Genomic DNA, 17,370 nt, shown 5'->3' with positions numbered 1-17,370 from the left:
TTGCTAGTACTACTATAAAGTAGAGTGGTGTGTGTGTCATATTATAGTGCAGCTGTCAGTGGGCTTTTTAAGTTATCGATGCAAAGTCATCACAATTAGTGTCATAATATCATACAATAATGACCATAATTTCCGTGATATATCCCAGCCAGCAATGCCCAATACAAATTCCTGTCATCAAAACAATAATTCACATTGCATTCCACAAGCAAAGTTGCACTTCAGGAGCTCTACATAACCCACAATAACTGAACAGGGGCAACATTGTGTAGCATGGAGCCTGCCTCTCGTGGTGTTGGCGGGGCCGGAAGCCTGGTGCAGAATGCGAAAGCTGATTGCTTATCTTATTACTCTCATGGAGAAGAATTCTCAGTTGTCTCTCATAGTGCATTAGGCTTGTGATCTCGGAGCTCGCAAGTTAGGTAGCCGAGTGCAGAAACTGCATTTTAAAATTAATATTTTACAGCTTCGAGCTCTCCTTCTCAGGTGTGTAGTCCCCGTATGTTTTCTCCATCATTTCTGGGGTGAAACTTGGGTTGGTGTTGCCAAAGGAACTGCTGCTTTTACTCTCCCTCAGTTCATCTTCTTCGTCAATCTGTAAAAAGGAAAAAAATAATGTTTCAATATTGTATGAGAGAAAACATAATATAGTACTCACTGCTCAAGTGGATAGGGTTATGTTTAAATATGTAAAATTGAATTCAAAGCACAAAATTGCTAAGCAACTTGTATCAAAAGACCAAAAATTCCACATTTAAAAATTAATTACGCCTTTAATCTGTGCATTATATTAAAGACTAAGTATTCTTCTCGGGGAAACTAGCTGGAAGGGATGGAATACATATAAAAACTGAAGGGGATACTCACGTAGTCTTCTCCGAGACCATTGAGTCCTGGCAGCCAGTTCTTGAACCACATGACGGCGGGGGAGAGACAGCGAGGGTCAACAGCCCGCACATCTTGCTTACCAGTCACCAGCGTCACCAGCATGCCCACGATGATCACAGTGAAGCAGCCCGTCGCAGAGTACCACATGTAAGACAGGCGGTACAAGGCCAGCGCCTCACCTGGCTCCTCGCCCTCACTGTGGCAAAAACATCAACAGTTAATGTACTCAACTCAAAATACTAGAGTTTCAGTTTTGTTTACCCCATACCCCTTCTGTGAGGTTTAGTACAAAAGGTTACAGAGGCACATTTTGGGCAGAAGAGCTGAACCCAGAACTTCATTTTACTAAACAAGTTATAGCCTTGATAAGCTAGTTGCATAGTTTAATACATACATATCAACAGTCTTTTTATAGCATGTACAAAATGGGCTCAGGAATAGAACCCCAAGGTCCGTAATATAAGGAAGATTTAGGAATGGGAATAATGAGGCTATTGATCCATGAATTAAGAAACTTCCCAGTTATATAAAAGTTACCCAATTCAAGCAATTCTAGTATTTATCTTGTTATGTGTCTGGAGGAAAACTGTTGAAGCTACAGGAAGCGTCGTATGTTTTATCGAGATTAAAAAACCAACAATACTTGCGAATGACAAGCATGAGAAAGCTTTCTGAAATTTCAGCTTTTGCCAAAACATCTGTTGTGTTATGACGTTTACAGAATCCGTATTATGAGTGACAAACAACGATGAAATTCTAAATAGAATATTAGATAGACAATTACCGTAAGTATTCCAGCAGTTTTCAAACACAACTTGTAAAGTAAATATGCAATTAACCATCGTGGGAAGTACTCAGTTTTTTGGGTTTTCTAGTGTGGAATACAGTCTTGTATTTCTCAGGGAAAGTCCAGTTTAGTCCACCCAACACATACAGAAGCGTGGAATAATTTTGATTATCAGCAACCCAGACAGGTGAGGCTATTTTTGCTGAAGTTAGTATAGCACTTGTGTGTATGTCAGTTATAATTTCTTATCTAATTGTTGGTCTTCATATAACTTTCCAATTCCGTGTTAAAAAGGAATTCTATTATCATGTAAACTATGGTCACCAAAATATTTATTTAAAAGTTAAAAATACGTTTTTGTTATTGTAAATGATTGGCTGGAATTACAGTACTGAGTATCTGAACATGCAGCGACTTACGGTACATATATGAAGGGGGGCTCAGTGATGGTGAGGTTCTGACAGCCGTCTATGCTAGTGGGCATGGCCACCAGCTTGATCTGGCCCGAGGATCTGGCCACCTGATGGCCCACCCCGATCCAGAACATGAAGATCAAACTGACGATTTCACCAACGAAAGCTCCCTGTAGGATGTAGGATAAGTAGGATATCGTGAATGGAATAGATAAATACATAATTATTCAAATGATCTAATGCTGATATCATTGACAATTTACTGTTGAAGTGAATGGAATTCCTTAACATGTGGTTGAAAATGGTCGAATGTTAGTGTGATCCAGAGGTTTGTATTCTTGCCAGCAAGAAGTCTGGGGTTCAGGTCCAAGGGTCGCTAGAACACCCTTGTTGCACATATTTACTTCACAAGTCCTCATTCGTTATTTCTTGATTCATGTTTATGTATTTGTGCATATAATTATGTTGATAGAACTTTTCTCCAGAGTTGGAGACTGACTCTTGGGGGGGGGGGGTAGAAATAGCCTAAGCTACTCTATCCCTTTGAGATGTATTTCTTTCTTGTCTCAATAAACAGACTCTTGGGGGGGGGGTAGAAATAGCCTAAGCTACTCTATCCCTTTGAGATGTATTTTTTTCTTGTCTCAATAAACATACTTGAACTTGAACTTAGAGACTGACTCAGTCTTTATGTGAGATAAGAATGTACTGTTGATGATTATATTGAGATATAACTGGCTGTCAGTGCAACAAAGACTTCCAACACTTGAAGGACTTACGATAGCGTTGGCCCAAGGGAAGAACATGCCGAGGGTGAAGACTCCCAGCAGAGGCCCTCCAACCATGCCGAATATGCTCAACGCGGCCTGCAATGTAATACATAATTCTATATAAATATCATTGGTGGCCGGTTCCATATAACGCACACTTCTTCACATACGTAAACACACACATACACACTCAAATAATTGGTTAAAACATACTGGGGTAAACTTTGATACTGTAAATGATCTGGCATTCTCCAAGCAGACGTAAGAAAGAAATTCTTCCAATTTCCTCAGCATTTGCATAGCCTGAACCATGTGACAAAAATTATCATCTTGGAGGCCTCGTGTGATGAGCCCCAGTGCAAGTGTGAAGCTGTGTGTAAACAGATGACGGGTCACCATGGTAACTGACGGCTAGGAGTATGCAGATCTCACCAAGATCACAAGATTTGTATACCAAGCAGCTGCTACATGCCTAGAAGCAGCAACAACACCATATGACACTCACTGCTCGACTTAGAGCTGTAGCAGTTCCCTATGTAGGTGACTTCCTATTAGCAACCCCTATGTCAACAACCGGCACGCGTCTTACACCGCAGGCCTTCCGAATTGCCGTGGCTCTCTACCTCGCTGCCCCAATTCACACCGAATATAGGTGTATTTGTTGCGAGGCAGTGGCCGACAGGTACGGCCGGCATGCGCTGCTATGCCAAAGCACAGGAGGATGGCATGCAACATAGAGAGGTAAGTGACGTTATTAAGAGGAGTCTTACTACAGCCGGTTGTCCAGCAGAGAGAGACCCCCCCCCCCCCCGTTATCTAATGTCCCGCAACTCTGACGGGCCTGTTGGTCGCCCATCACATACAATGAGATATGTGCAAGAAATGTACTATTATTCAGAAAATCTCAAGACAGAAAGAGTTCCCAGAAACTTAAAACTATGACTAATTGGAAAGCATGTATTATCATATTAACTTGCTAAATTTGTTGAATATGGTGTACAGTTACAGATATATCTTTGAAAGGCTAACAATAAGATCAAGATAAAAGACTAGCCTGACTATGAAATTAAACATAAATGTTTAATTTCAGGCTAGTCTTTTATGTTAAAAATAAAATAAAAAATTATTTAAAAATGGCTGTTGGACACGAAGGAAAGGTGGGTTCTAAATAGAGTAAAATCTATGTGGAATAACCTTTTCAATGAGATATCGCCTGGCTCTTTTGGGGGCTTTAAAATATGCATCAAATACATCACCATACAAAAACTTACAGAAGAACACCAAGAAGGTTTACACCATTATAACTGACCATGAGTTATTTTATGAACTAAGGGAAAGGCAAAACATCTGGCAAATGTTTTTAAAAGAAGCAAAACAGAGTGCTCGGTGTGGGGCTCTTGTCTCTGCAGCAATGGTACAAGACCTTGAGGGGTCAGTGTTCATCAGGCTATAAAATTAGCACACCAAGTGGGAGCAGATGCATTAAAAACATTTGTTATTAAAATTATTTACCATTAAATTCACATTTACATAGAAGACAATTATCACCAAAGCTAAGAATCCTTATCCACATGGAGACATTTCAAAAGACATCTCATGAGACATTTCAAGAAAAAGGAAACCATACTGAGTATCTAGGGAACATACAGAACTTAGAGTGAACGTGTAGTGCAATACAGGGAGCATATAGTTAATGTAGTCAGTAACAGACCTACTCACAGACAAAATATTGCCGAGTTGCTCTGCTACAAAGACGAGAGCAAAAGTGATGAGACCGAAGAATACGCAGAGGCCCCTGGAGACCCAGGTGCTGGCGGTGTCGGAGATGCCTGGATAACACCCGCTCTTGATGAAGTCCTCCAGAACGATGGCCGCCAGAGAGTTCAACCCGGAAGAAACGGTGCTGGTAGAGAACGAATAATAATTAATTTGTTGAATACAATTCCTGGTACTTGTAATCGTGTTTGATAACTGTTATTATTCAACTTGGCAAAGTGATCTGCCGAATATCTTCAGAAAATAGTAAGAGCTTTTCTGCTGACTATACCTATAGCTCGGAGACTGTTGTAATGCAGAAACATGAAACTTTGCTTTAACTATTCAATAACTACAAAGGAAAAAGGTCTTACCTGAGAGCGCCGGCGAATATGCCGGCAACGAAGAGTCCTGGAAGTCCCTTCCACTGTCCAAGGGTGTCCATGACGAAGAGCGGGAAGAGCTGGTCTCCCTTGGTGACAACTCCAGCCCGGATGGGGTCACAGTCATAGTACTTGGCGTACACAACCATCCCGCCGAAGGAACAGGTGATCATTAACACAAAAAGTCCCACCAAGTTGACCCACAAGGCGTTGACGGCCATTTGTCTTGTCTGGACGCTAAGGTATCGCTGAACCTGCACGTACGCCAAGAATGTGTAAATTGTTATGACTATTTCACACAGAGAAATTTTAAATATTACAAAAACCTCAATTCCTGTTCAAATTCTAAACAAGTGGATGTTTCAAAACACTTCGTGGAAGTATGTACGTCACTCAAACAATTCTGAACGCTGTGAAAGAGCTTATCTCCTCTCCTCATGAAGCGAATAGATATTCTCTGGGAACCGACAACGGGAACCGGGTGATAACTGAGCCCAAGAGCTAATACTCTTTTTTCCGGAATGATAAGCTCAAAAAGTAACATCCGAGTAAGATAATGGGACGAAGAAGCACCTTTCCTACACAGTCACACTTGCGGAGACCGTACCTGCGCCTGGTTGACGCCGTATATGGTGATCCAGGTGAAATATCCTCCAATAACTAGCGTCCAAAAGGTGTGTCTGGTGGTGGGATCCGGGTCGAAGTCGATTAGCTGTGCTCGGCCGCTCTCAACATTCCTCTCCCAGACGGCACTGAATCCTCCGACGTCAACAGCGCCCTTGATGATGACGAACATCATACTGGCGTACATGATGAGTGTCTGGAACATAAGAACAATGGAAACTGCAGATATCCTATTGGCCTATGAGAGATAGCTAGAGATATTTATAACTAACCAAATTCAATCAAATATATATTTATTCTCTGAAATAATCCACCAATCAAACATCTATCTTACTCTGGAATTGATCCATAAATCAGTAATATGCAATACATACTAAGGTCTTTTCTCAATCCAAACTTACCCAAATTAGTTTCCAATTATTCCTTTTCTATTTTGTGTTAACATACATAACACGTGATTCATATCCTCTTTCGATACCATTTCAAACATTTGTATATAAATCTCAGCCATAACACTGCTTACTCTCCACCTTTCCAGAAATAAATTAGATTTTCTAAATCTCTCCTCATATGAAAGGTTTTTAATTCCTCGGATTATTCATCTGTGCCAGTTCCAGTGAAATTGCATCTATGTTATGGAGAGGAGACTGAAACTGAATTGCGGTCGCCTAAAATCCTTTAAGCGCCATATATAATCTAAATAAAGCCTAGCGAGGGTATGAAACAGCTGAAAAATTACATTAGAAGTACTGGTATGGTAAATTAAATTGCATCTGTTCAATCGTTCATCCATTTTAAAAGCCTATCTAGACTTAAAGTGACTGTCAGATTGTTTAATTAATTTCTCGTAACATTTTCGTATCTTTAGCAAATGTTGTTGTTCAATTGTGTGTGTAAATCCCTACTATTCTAATCGTTATTATTCTAACTTACAAATAACTTAGGATAACCCCTTGCAGATCAAAGCAGATTTTCAGATCAAATCTCGCCATTATAGACATCTACCATTAAGTTTTTACTCTTGGTGTTTCTCTATAATCTACATGTTATCAGCAACGTGTTAAACTCCATTAGATAGTTTACGAGGCAGATGAATTTTGGAATTTTCTGGATGATGGATGTATGCTGGCTATGTGGATTATAAATATTAAAGCTTTCTTTTGCTTTCTAGATAATATTCCAGTTCGAATATTCTTTACCAATGAGGATAATATTCACAGTATAATGTAATTGATAGTTTATGTGGAGATTACCAAGGGTCAACTCCCGCCCTCTGGACGCCTCTAATTGTTGGCGCCATAAAGGTGAGCTGCCTGCACCCACTTGTGACGTCACTAACACTGACTTTCATTTGATATGATATTAATAATATTAATTATTGCTCATAAAACATGCTTTAACTTAGTGATAAAATAATAACTAGAATTAATAAGTATATTGTTGATCAATTAATAACTAAATTAAATAAACCAGCGTTCCTTTAAAATCTCGATTGAGTAAGAAGAGACGCCACTAACACTGGCTTTCATTTGATCTAATATTAGTAATATTAATTATTGCTCATAAAACATGCCTTAACTTAGTGATAAAGTATTAAATAGAATTAATAAGTATATTGTTGATCAATCAATAACTAAATTAAATAAAGCAGCGCTCCTTTAAACTCTCAGTTGAGTAAGGAAGAAGAGACGCCATTAACCTCGCGCCACGTCGGAGTGTACAGAGTATTTACCTCAAGATTATGAACTATACGCTTTGTTCTTGGTTATACGACCGGTAAGTATTGTCCAAGGGGACATTTAAATCTATACAAGACGTTCTGAAGTGTTGACTAACATTAATAGAGACATAATCAGGTGCTACAAGAAGCAACTCGCCCCAAACGGGACGCCACATGGGACCTCCAGCTTCAGAAAATAAAATAATGTTCTCAGCTCCACACACATACACACACACTTGGGCTGGACGGTAGAGCGACGGTCTGGCTTCATGCAGGTCGGCGTTCAATCCCCGACCGTCCACAAGTGGTTGGGCACCATTCCTTCCCTCCGTCCCATCCCAAATCCTTATCCCTTCAAAGTGCTATATAGTCGTAATGGCTTGGCGATTTCCCCTGATAATTCCCTCCCCTCCACAGGTGGAGGATTGAGTCGACTAGAAGACAGTATAGGACAGTATTTAGAAGAAGACATTTAGGACCCAGTGTCGACAAATAATAAAGGATAATTGTGACTCATTAATTTGACGTTATATTAATGATGTATGTGTCACTATTTTCTAGAACACCGGTTATATTGTGGGATCTTTACCCAAACTAAGTACGTGGTGAATTATTTAATCAATTGTTTATTTGTTATTATATTTGAAATAATATTATACTTAGAGAATTAATTTAAAATTCTTTAGGCTAGGCAGGCTACTGATATTCAATGTTTTGATTGGCATACATGGAAGGCAACGACCCAGTGCCTTGTTGCCTATAATCTAAATATATATTTATTGTTTGCTGACCTGGGACTTCACGACAGGTGTTGCACAGCTGTTGCACAGCTGTCTTCTATAGCCTCGTTTCCCGGCACTGGACTACATGACGGAGGCTACACTACTCTAACCAGCTGTGTGCACTTCTTGTTCACGTATTATTTTCTAATTTAAGTCGTGGTAGACTTCCTAGAGTATTCATCGTAGTAAACTACGTATCAGATTCCTTAGAATTGTTTGATTAACAGGCACCAAGTCAGAAGTTTACTGGAGTATATCTTGAATTCATATTCTGCATAAAGGATTCGATCGGTGAAGAGTGTTGAGAGGCATAAACCCCACAATCAACATAGCAGAGAAGCCTGGTGTTCGTGCCAAAGATGCACTATCAAAAACTTTTCTTGAATTACTCTAATTATGTTTTCAAAGAAAACGAAAAATACAAAAATAGAGAATAATTGGTAACTCATCTGTATTGTTAATATTTTGAGCACTGTCGTCTGTGACCATAATAAAAAGTACTTAGTTGCCAATTTCTTTCAAATATAGCATAAAATATAGCTATATAGCTAAACATCTATGCGTTTTTGTCTTACGAAAAACGTATGCGTGCGCGCAGGAAAGGAAGCATATAAGATGCATGAATGCAGGCGGCGACTAACCTGGAGAGCGTCGGTCCAGAGGACAGCCTTCATGCCGCCAAGAGTGGTGTAGAAGATGCAGACGAAGCAGATGAGGCTGACGGAGACGTAGACGTCGAAGCCGGTGACCTGAGCCAGTGCGAGTGCTGGAGCGTACACCACGATGGCCATGTACAGCGACATCTGGCCCCACACAGTAAAACAAGTTCATCTTAGTTATTTCCCTTTTATTGATAATTGAAAGTAATTCATCAGAGACAAAGACTCACAAATGGAACCTTGTTTGTTGCAGGTATCTGGGGCTACAATCCTACACACACACACAGCCGCCTTACACACCTGGATGATAAACACGAAGGAGCCCAGCCACCGGACTGCTCTGTGGAACCGCTTCTCAAGGTACTCGTAGGCGGAGGTAACCTGTTGGTCAAACTCACAATTACACTCATAATAATACTTCAGGGGCGACTTACACCCACAGTAAACTTCCTTAATTTAAATGTACAGAATAAAAAAGCTCATCTGATGTTAAACTGAAGATTTAGGATATTTCCATTGTTTTCTAAATTAATCAACATATACATTATCATCATCTAGAAATCAGACATAAATTAATTCTAAACAATAGTAACTAGATTTTGTAGGACTTTATGGTAAAAAGTTATGTACATCCTTTAAATATGATGTATATGATATCAATCTTGAATTTCGTCTATTAAACACTATTGACTCAATACTTTAACTCATATTATAATTAATTAGCACCAGAAAGTTCATCTGGTCTATACAAAACAAAAATTACTTATGAAATTAAAGGGAAATTAATCTGAGAAACTAATCACTTTTTCCCTTGTTTATATTACAACATTCCAACTAAACCTAAGATGTCTTGCATTCAATGGACAACCAGCGCTTTTGTTTACACCAAAATAGCCATAAAAAACACAGCTGTAATATGCAACGTTCGAACAAGTTGTAACAACTATTTAGCAAGTTGTAACAACTATCTAACAAGTAACAACTTTCTAACGTCATAAAAACTTTATAACAAGCTGAAACCATTTTGTAACAAGTAAGAGAAGGTAACAATAGGGGACCGTTACGTTGTGTTAGCTGGCTTCATTCCTGAGCAGGAAAGGGTGAGCTCCTGATTTGATTGACTGGTGCAGTGGCTCATAATGACACATGTATTATAGGACCCTGCCAGCACGCTTGACATTTTCAAAGCCAGTGGAAACGTGATGCTGTGTGGAGTCATCGTTAATGAAGTTCGTCTCTCAACTGCTGACAGCCTTGAATGGTGTCCAGAAACTACGTGACGGGCGGGGTGATTCAAGTACATTTATTGAGACCATAAAATCCATTTCAAAAGGATAGAGTAGCTTATACTATTTCGACCTAAAGTTTGGAAATGAATCGTCGTTTCGGGGGTTCATGGGCAGGAGTTGAACGTGAATGAACATCAGTGAACAGTTGAACGTGAATGAAAGGTTCACGCACCTTTCTCATACGAATGTCTCGAGGTTAGATCATATTTATGCCCACCAGTTGTCGTGGAAGGTCTGAGACACGAACACTGCCAGTCAGCTATACACTGATCACCGCACTGCTATCAAGCACCGAACATCAATGTTCGGTGCTAGCTAACTTGTATAGGTGTTGGGTGGTTGACCGGGATCGTGGTTGGTGGAGGCTAAACTGTGGTTTGTTGATTGATAGCGAGGTCTGTGAGGGGGTTTGGGGCGTTGTGGCAGTTGCTACGTTGTAGAAAGGCGAGTTTTCCAGTGTGCTGGATGGGTGAGACTCTGTTAAGGTTGAGTGTCGGAAATATTTTCAGATTCTTTCGAAGCGGATGGCTGCAAGTCGGTACAGCGTGATAAATGTGTTGCAATGTCGGTTGGATATTGCAACACTTTGCACATTTACTCAAGCGTTTTCTATATCTATAAAACTTTGAACTGCAATGCCAATCCTCACCTTAAGCACTTCTTCGAGGGTTGTAAGAGTCACCACACCACACGAGAAACAAATATCTGATATTATTAGCTCGAGGCTCAACCACAGTGGAAATGTTATGCAAATCAAGGGGTCCCAAATTGTAGAATGACCTCCCAAATGTAATTAAAAGCTGTACGCGTCTCAACTTGTTTTAAATGAGGGACTAAGAAATATTTACTTGATACTATGTAATTAATATCATATAATCAATATCATGTTACTAATTTCACTCACGTTTTCCCTCGTAATTGATAATATTTCTGTGTTACTCATATCTTAAATTTACTAATAACTATGTCCTTTTTCATTAAGTGTCATCTAATTACTGCATTTCTCTGTTAAATTGTTTACTAATGTCCTGTATGATCCTTGTTTACTTTCAAGTATTGGCCCCATTAAACTTAAATCATAATATTATTCTGTATTTTATGCCATGTTCCAGTTGTTGCTTTTCTAAATTACACCTTAGTATTTCCATTGTTATTATTGTAAATAAACTACAATTTAAAGCACTAGTAGCAAAACTGAAAAGGAAACTGACAACTTGTGTAGCATCTTTCAGATGAGGCTTTAACCCACCCAGACAAAATAATTACAGTATTAAGGGGTTTCAGCATTATTAAAGGATAGTCATGTGTACCTGGAGCTTGTAGAAGACTGGAAAGTAGAGGTAGGCAGCTGCAGGCATGACCGCGATGTAGGAGAAGCCGATAAGCCAGTAGATGAACCCAAACTGGTAGACCTCCGACGGCGTCCCCAGCAGCGTGATGGCTGACATGAAACTGACAAAAAACGGTAAACATTTACTAATATATTCAAACATAAGAATATATTCCTCTTGAGTACTTTATTGTTCATCAAACCGCGCCCCCTCCCAATACAAATACACGACAAAATAAGATTTTATTTAACCAGGTTTGAGTTAATATTACCATGCAGCCTCATGTCCCAGAAATAATTCGTAAACAATATCTGCAACACCTTAGATAAACAGTGTTTCTCTACGGTGATAAACAGATAAATAACTAATAAATTTATCGTTAGACAATGCTGTCATGAAAGTTTGGGTGAATGTGGAACTAGGAATGAGGACAATGATGACGGCTGAAACAACAATAATGATTCTTTGTTAATCTCAAGGTTCTAGATTTAAATTGAATTCATATCAACACTTATAAGTCGTGGCATAATATATATTTACCTGGCAATGAGAGACATGGCCACGGGAAAGGTGGTCATGGACTTGCCAGCCATGAGGAACTCCTTGGTGTCCTGTTTCTTGCTGAAACATCCGTAGAAAATACCGATGGCAGCCGATAGAGCCAACATGAGACCGAACACCATGTAGTCGATCCATGTGAAGCGATCAGCGAGTTCTGTGACACTCACCGTCATCGTGCGAGCAGTGACAAAGTTGAGCTGCTGAAGTGAGTTTCTTAGCGGTAAGTTAAGTTCCTCGGAGTATGTGTGACGGTCCTACTGGTGAGAGCTGATCATCTGCGTCTCAAGGAAGTGGCTGGCGAGACACACAAGTGCAAGATGGGGTTGGTACAAACACCTGCAAGGAAGAAAATATCAAATTAGCTTCAACTGAAAATCCTGTTTGTTTTAGAGATTGGGTTTGTGTTTGTTTTAGAGATTGGGAGGCCAGATGTTAGGGGCTAGCCTCATTCCCTTGTTTCCAGAATTCTTGTTTTAAACTGATATTGTTAATGAGGAATACATAACACTAATCAAAAGAACATCTTACTTTGATAAGATATCCTGAATTTGACTCATCAACTCTGGACGGGGACCGAGTTGACCAACTCGGGACCCAACTGAAAACTACCCATCCTCAAGCTATGTTCTTCCATACGCTGCAGCCTTCCCAAAAAGAGCATTAGTATACATGTCAGTCCCGTGTATTCAACACGGTATTGTTAATGGGAGGGGCTTTAGAGAGAGGGAAAGGAAGCAAGGTTTTACTGATGCAAACTTTTCCCACTATAAAACAGGTTGTTTGACGTCACTTGCAGTCCACACCTTAAGTCACCAGCTGGTGCTGCCTCACCCACACCCAAGGGCCCAAAGTGTCAGAGCTCAACCCTCGCAAACACAACTAGGTGAGTTCCACACCAGCAGGTGCTGCATCAGCTGCTGGTGAAGTTTTGGGAATCAGCAGCAGGAGTTGACTGAAAACATTGTTAAAATTGCCAAGGATCCCAACCTTGACGTTGATGAGGAAGATGTGGAAGAGTTATTGAACTCTTAATTCAGAGGAGCTCACAAATGAAAACCTTATTGAGTTAGAGGCAGCAAAGATTGAAGATCAAGCTGTTCCGCAGGATTTGGTTGGGTGTTTGCCCCAGCAAAACTTGAGTTACAGCCAAGAAGCTTGTGGAGGTATTGCTACATAGCCTTCCCGGTTTGGTGCCTTTTTTTGATAATTACTTACTTGCTTGTGGAGGTATTTAATGCTGGTAAATGAGGCCTTTGCAATTTTGGAAGAGCAAGACGACTATGCCGAGAAATATCTAAATACCTTAATTATCTTAAATTATTTATCTTAATTATCTTACAAAAATGATTTTAAATAATTATCTTAAAAATTAATTTAAATAATTATCTTAAAAATTAGTTTAAATAATTATCTTAAAAATTATTTTAAATAATTATCTTTAAAATTATTTTAAATAATTATCTTATTTTTTTTTAAATACTATCTTAAAAAAATTGTTTAAATTATCTTAAAAATTATTTTAAATAATAATTGTAAAAATTATGTTAAATAATTAACTTAACAATTATATTTAATGGTCATTCACCCTACAAGATAATTTACTTGTTGTGGAAATAAGATAGTTGTGCAAAGTACTTTGATAAAACATATCCCGACAGTCTCCAGCCCAGCAATAGCCTATCAAAAAGTCGCTATCAATTGCGTCAACAATCTTTACCAAAAAGTCAGACCTAAACCCATCTTCAACAGGAGATAGTGACACTGATGATGACCCCACAGGTGTTTGCCACTACCCCCATCATTATCTCCAAACATCAAACGTTCCCCAGTGCCACTGAAAATTACCAGTCTCCCTCCACCACCAGACGCATCGCCATTTTCCATCACCTCCAGCAACTAGATCTCTTCCACTCCTCGAAAACAGCCAACTTTGAGAAGCAGGATAACTTTCCATCAATCAAGGTAAATAATGGTCTGTGTTTTGTATAAGTCCCCAAATTATTGATTTTGTGATTTGGTGGCGCGGGAACGAACCCCCCGCCCCCCTCCATTTATAACATTGTGCCTATCGAAAATCTCGCTTCATCTTTCGAACAAATGCCTTACAAACACATTCGCAGAACGAACAAATGCCTTACAAACACATTCGTAGAACGTACAAATGCCTTACAAACACATTCGCAGAACGTAACTCGTTCGTACGATAAGGACTCCTGTATTGAGAATGAAATTGAACTTACAGAGTATTCGAGAGAGAGAGAGAAAGAGTTTCTGAGATAAATATAGCTTGGGGAATTAGATTACTGAGAGGCGGGGGGAGGTAATGAATTAATTCACTCAGTTCAAAGGTGTTGAAAAATGTATAATGTATTTTATTGTATAACAAGATACGAGAATGTTTTTCATTACCTAAGAAACAATTAACACCACCTTGAGAGGAATGCAACTCAAATAATATAGTGATTGTTCCCCTGCAACAGAAAAAAAAGAGTATGTATGAGACAGGACATGAAAAATATATGATTGTATAAGTAGAAGGATACCTAAATAAAACATTCTAAAATGTTGATTGTGATGGCTCGGTAGCTAATGACGGAAAAGCAGGATGTGAAGACATCGCTTAGCAGACAATGTCTTCAGCGTAGGATGAACTTCCAGTTGTATTATCGGGAATGTAGTTAAGGTACTAACTTTACTATAAATAAACTATGTATTTATAGTAAAGGAGCGTTGGAGTCACTATAAACAGTAGAAGACCGGTATATCAACATATACCGTATATCTCAATTATCCTGTCACTTGTACCCAGCTATGTCTGGGTACAAGTGACAGGATGAACAACCCAGCGGGCTTTCTAACTGGGGAGTGTTGAACATGCTGCTATGGCGGTGTGTCCACTCACAGGATGAGTGGCGCTGCCCAATACTGTCACTATGGCGGTGTGTCCACTCACAGGATGAGTGGCGCTGCCCAATACTGTCACTATGGCGGTGTGTCCACTCACAGGATGAGTGGCGCTGCCCAATAAACTCGCCCCTCGGGGCAAAATTTAATAATAATACAATAGCTAACCTGACATACGCCACCAGTAATATCAAGACTGCTACTTGAATAAATAATCCCTTTGAGACCGACAATGACGCTTTTATAAAGTACTCAAAGGAGAAGCAGACAAGTCTACAGACAAACTGTTCTATATAAGACTCAGGAAAGAGATGCATGACAATGGAACCCGACAGAGAAACAAGTCTTGCAGAGCACAATGGAGAGCAATTACCGGTAAGGTAATGTTTTGAAACAATATTAATTACTGGACCAGGACTACAACCAATCAAGCTCGACAACAAGAAGGATACAAAGACAATCCTCTTCCTGTACAGTTTGGATCATCCACATTGTGCAGTGAATAAATTAGCGGACGTTGTGAAGCCACAAAACACACAGTAGGAAATAATGGTACTCCCCGCAACGAAGGCATCCAAGCGTAGATTAGACAGATATGACTGCGTTTGAATCGATATAAATTACGAACCGCCTCGTATGAACTATTTGGCCTTCTACACTTCCCTTTAATATTCTGTTCTTTTATATGTTCCTAAGTTAATAAAAAGCATCAAAACTGATGAATAAGCTCACTTGTACAGAAGATTGTTGTTGTTGTTTTAGATTTAGCTACTCAGAACGAAGTGTCCATGTAGCACGGGCTATGGTGAGCCCGTAAGGTTGTACAGAAGAGGCGCTTTATCACTGCTGTGGAAGCTAAACATACTGATCTACCATGTCCGTTGTTGAAGCCTTGCGTGCGTTACCTTTATTGTGGATAAACCCAGGACGGAAACTCTGGAACGTCTTCAAACACACCGGGACGGAAGCGAAACACAGATGATGCAAGTTTCTTTGATGTTATTTCACTGTAAGGATAATTACTAATCTTCATATGACAAGTTAAATATAAACTGCCAGCAAGGATCGGCTGGTTACGGGCTTACCATAGCCCGTGCTACTTCGAACTTTTTGTTCTGAGTAGCTGAATCTAAAACACCAACAGGTTAGTGGTTAGTACCTTAACTAACCACTAACCACAACGGTTAGTAGTTAGTTAAGGTACTGTAGCATCAGCGTCATAACAAACAGGAAAGAGGGTAAGGGCGAGGTGGAGGGAAAATGGGAAGAGGGGAATGTGTAGAGAGGGGAAAATAATGTTGACCAGACCACACACTAGAAAATGAAGGGACGACGACGTTTCGGTCCGTCCTGGACCATTCTCAAGTCGGGGAAAATAATGTCTTGTTTGTTGATTTGCTCGAGGTTGGAGGCCCAGACGTTTGGGCCAGGCCTACCCAACATTGACATATGAAACAAGTGGGGTACAGGAGTATCATAGGCCAGCAAGGGGGTACCATACTTTAAGAAATATGGGCACTGTAGGCCCCCCTCCCCATCCCTAACTCTGAAATCTCTATAAAGTCTGAGATCAAATGTGTTCTCCGTGGATATTGATGCTGACTTTCATGGTTTATTGGAAAGCGACTAACGTGAATTAATTCGCGTTGGGGGTAAAGGTGGAGAGGGGGAATGTTGGGGGAGAGGGAGAGAGAAAGCGGAAGAGGGTGGGGGGAGAGAGAAAGCGAGGGAGGGAAAGAGGCAGGGGTAAATAAAGGAGGGGAAATCGGGAGAAAGGGGGAGAGGGAATGAGAGAAAAGGATGTTGGCGAAGTGGGAAGAAATAGGGGAGAGAGAGAAGAGGGAGAAAGGTGAAGAGAATGAGAGAGTAAAAGAGGGGAGGAGAGGGGGCGGGAGAGGGGAAGACCCGAGTGCAGACAGGTAACCAATCTAGCACATAATTATCTATATCTATAAAAAACCCACCACACAGCCCCGCTCCTGTGCCAGGTAAGTCCACTACGGGCTCACAATGCTACTTGAAACTTTTTGCTGTGTTTATCTAGCCAAGGCTGGAAACCAGACGCAAAGGGCTAGCCTCTCGTAACTTTGCATGGCATCTGGGGACTGTTTGGGGAGTGTAAAGGGGGGATCGGTTTCTATGCCCCTATTTCACGAAGTCAGTAAATATTAAATGTTTTGCCCCAAGTCCATATATTTGTATATTCAGATACTGAAATGCAAAAACATATGTTCAGATGATAAATTTTCATTCTGCACGTTTTTTTCATATTGCAGTAATGGAGATAGCGTGAAGTGAAGATGATTGCAATGATGTAGACCGCGTGTAGTGAGAATGATTATAGTGATATGGGGGATGAAGGGTAGGGTGTGGGGATACAGAGTGTGGGGGAATACAGAGTAAACCTGGGAGGGTGTTTAGGAGAGACCTAGTAGACCTGGGCACCGCCGGTCACCCAGTGTAGTTAATTTGTATATGTGCAAAAGCTAGCTATTATTATACCG

General features: G+C 40.1%; 1 protein-coding gene across 2 annotated transcripts in view; it reads right to left on the bottom strand.

Moving 5' to 3' along the window:
• LOC123759607 (sodium-coupled monocarboxylate transporter 2) overlaps positions 1–17,370 on the bottom strand; it is a 47,189-nt gene that overhangs the window by 318 nt on the left and 29,501 nt on the right. Inside the window, exons 1-12 of one of the 2 annotated variants that reach the window (XM_045744734.2) lie at positions 15,599–15,763; positions 11,942–12,298; positions 11,381–11,522; positions 9,082–9,162; positions 8,764–8,925; positions 5,604–5,816; positions 4,988–5,250; positions 4,578–4,761; positions 2,868–2,954; positions 2,095–2,258; positions 868–1,084; positions 1–595 (exon numbers count right to left, since the gene is read on the bottom strand). The exon at positions 1–595 is cut by the window's left edge and continues 318 nt beyond it. In XM_045744734.2, the coding sequence (XP_045600690.1) occupies positions 461–595; positions 868–1,084; positions 2,095–2,258; positions 2,868–2,954; positions 4,578–4,761; positions 4,988–5,250; positions 5,604–5,816; positions 8,764–8,925; positions 9,082–9,162; positions 11,381–11,522; positions 11,942–12,135 (1,842 nt within the window). In that variant the 5' untranslated portion in view covers positions 12,136–12,298; positions 15,599–15,763 and the 3' untranslated portion in view covers positions 1–460. Of the gene's footprint in view, positions 596–867; positions 1,085–2,094; positions 2,259–2,867; positions 2,955–4,577; positions 4,762–4,987; positions 5,251–5,603; positions 5,817–8,763; positions 8,926–9,081; positions 9,163–11,380; positions 11,523–11,941; positions 12,299–15,598; positions 15,764–17,370 lie in introns of those variants that run through there. The other variant, XM_045744733.2, reaches the window with a different exon arrangement.

This window comes from Procambarus clarkii, chromosome 8 (assembly GCF_040958095.1).
Source record: "Procambarus clarkii isolate CNS0578487 chromosome 8, FALCON_Pclarkii_2.0, whole genome shotgun sequence".
In the NCBI taxonomy this organism is placed as follows: domain Eukaryota; kingdom Metazoa; phylum Arthropoda; class Malacostraca; order Decapoda; family Cambaridae; genus Procambarus; species Procambarus clarkii.
The sequence above is the reverse complement of the archived record's forward strand: the minus strand, read 5'-3'. Positions and strand labels throughout refer to the sequence as shown.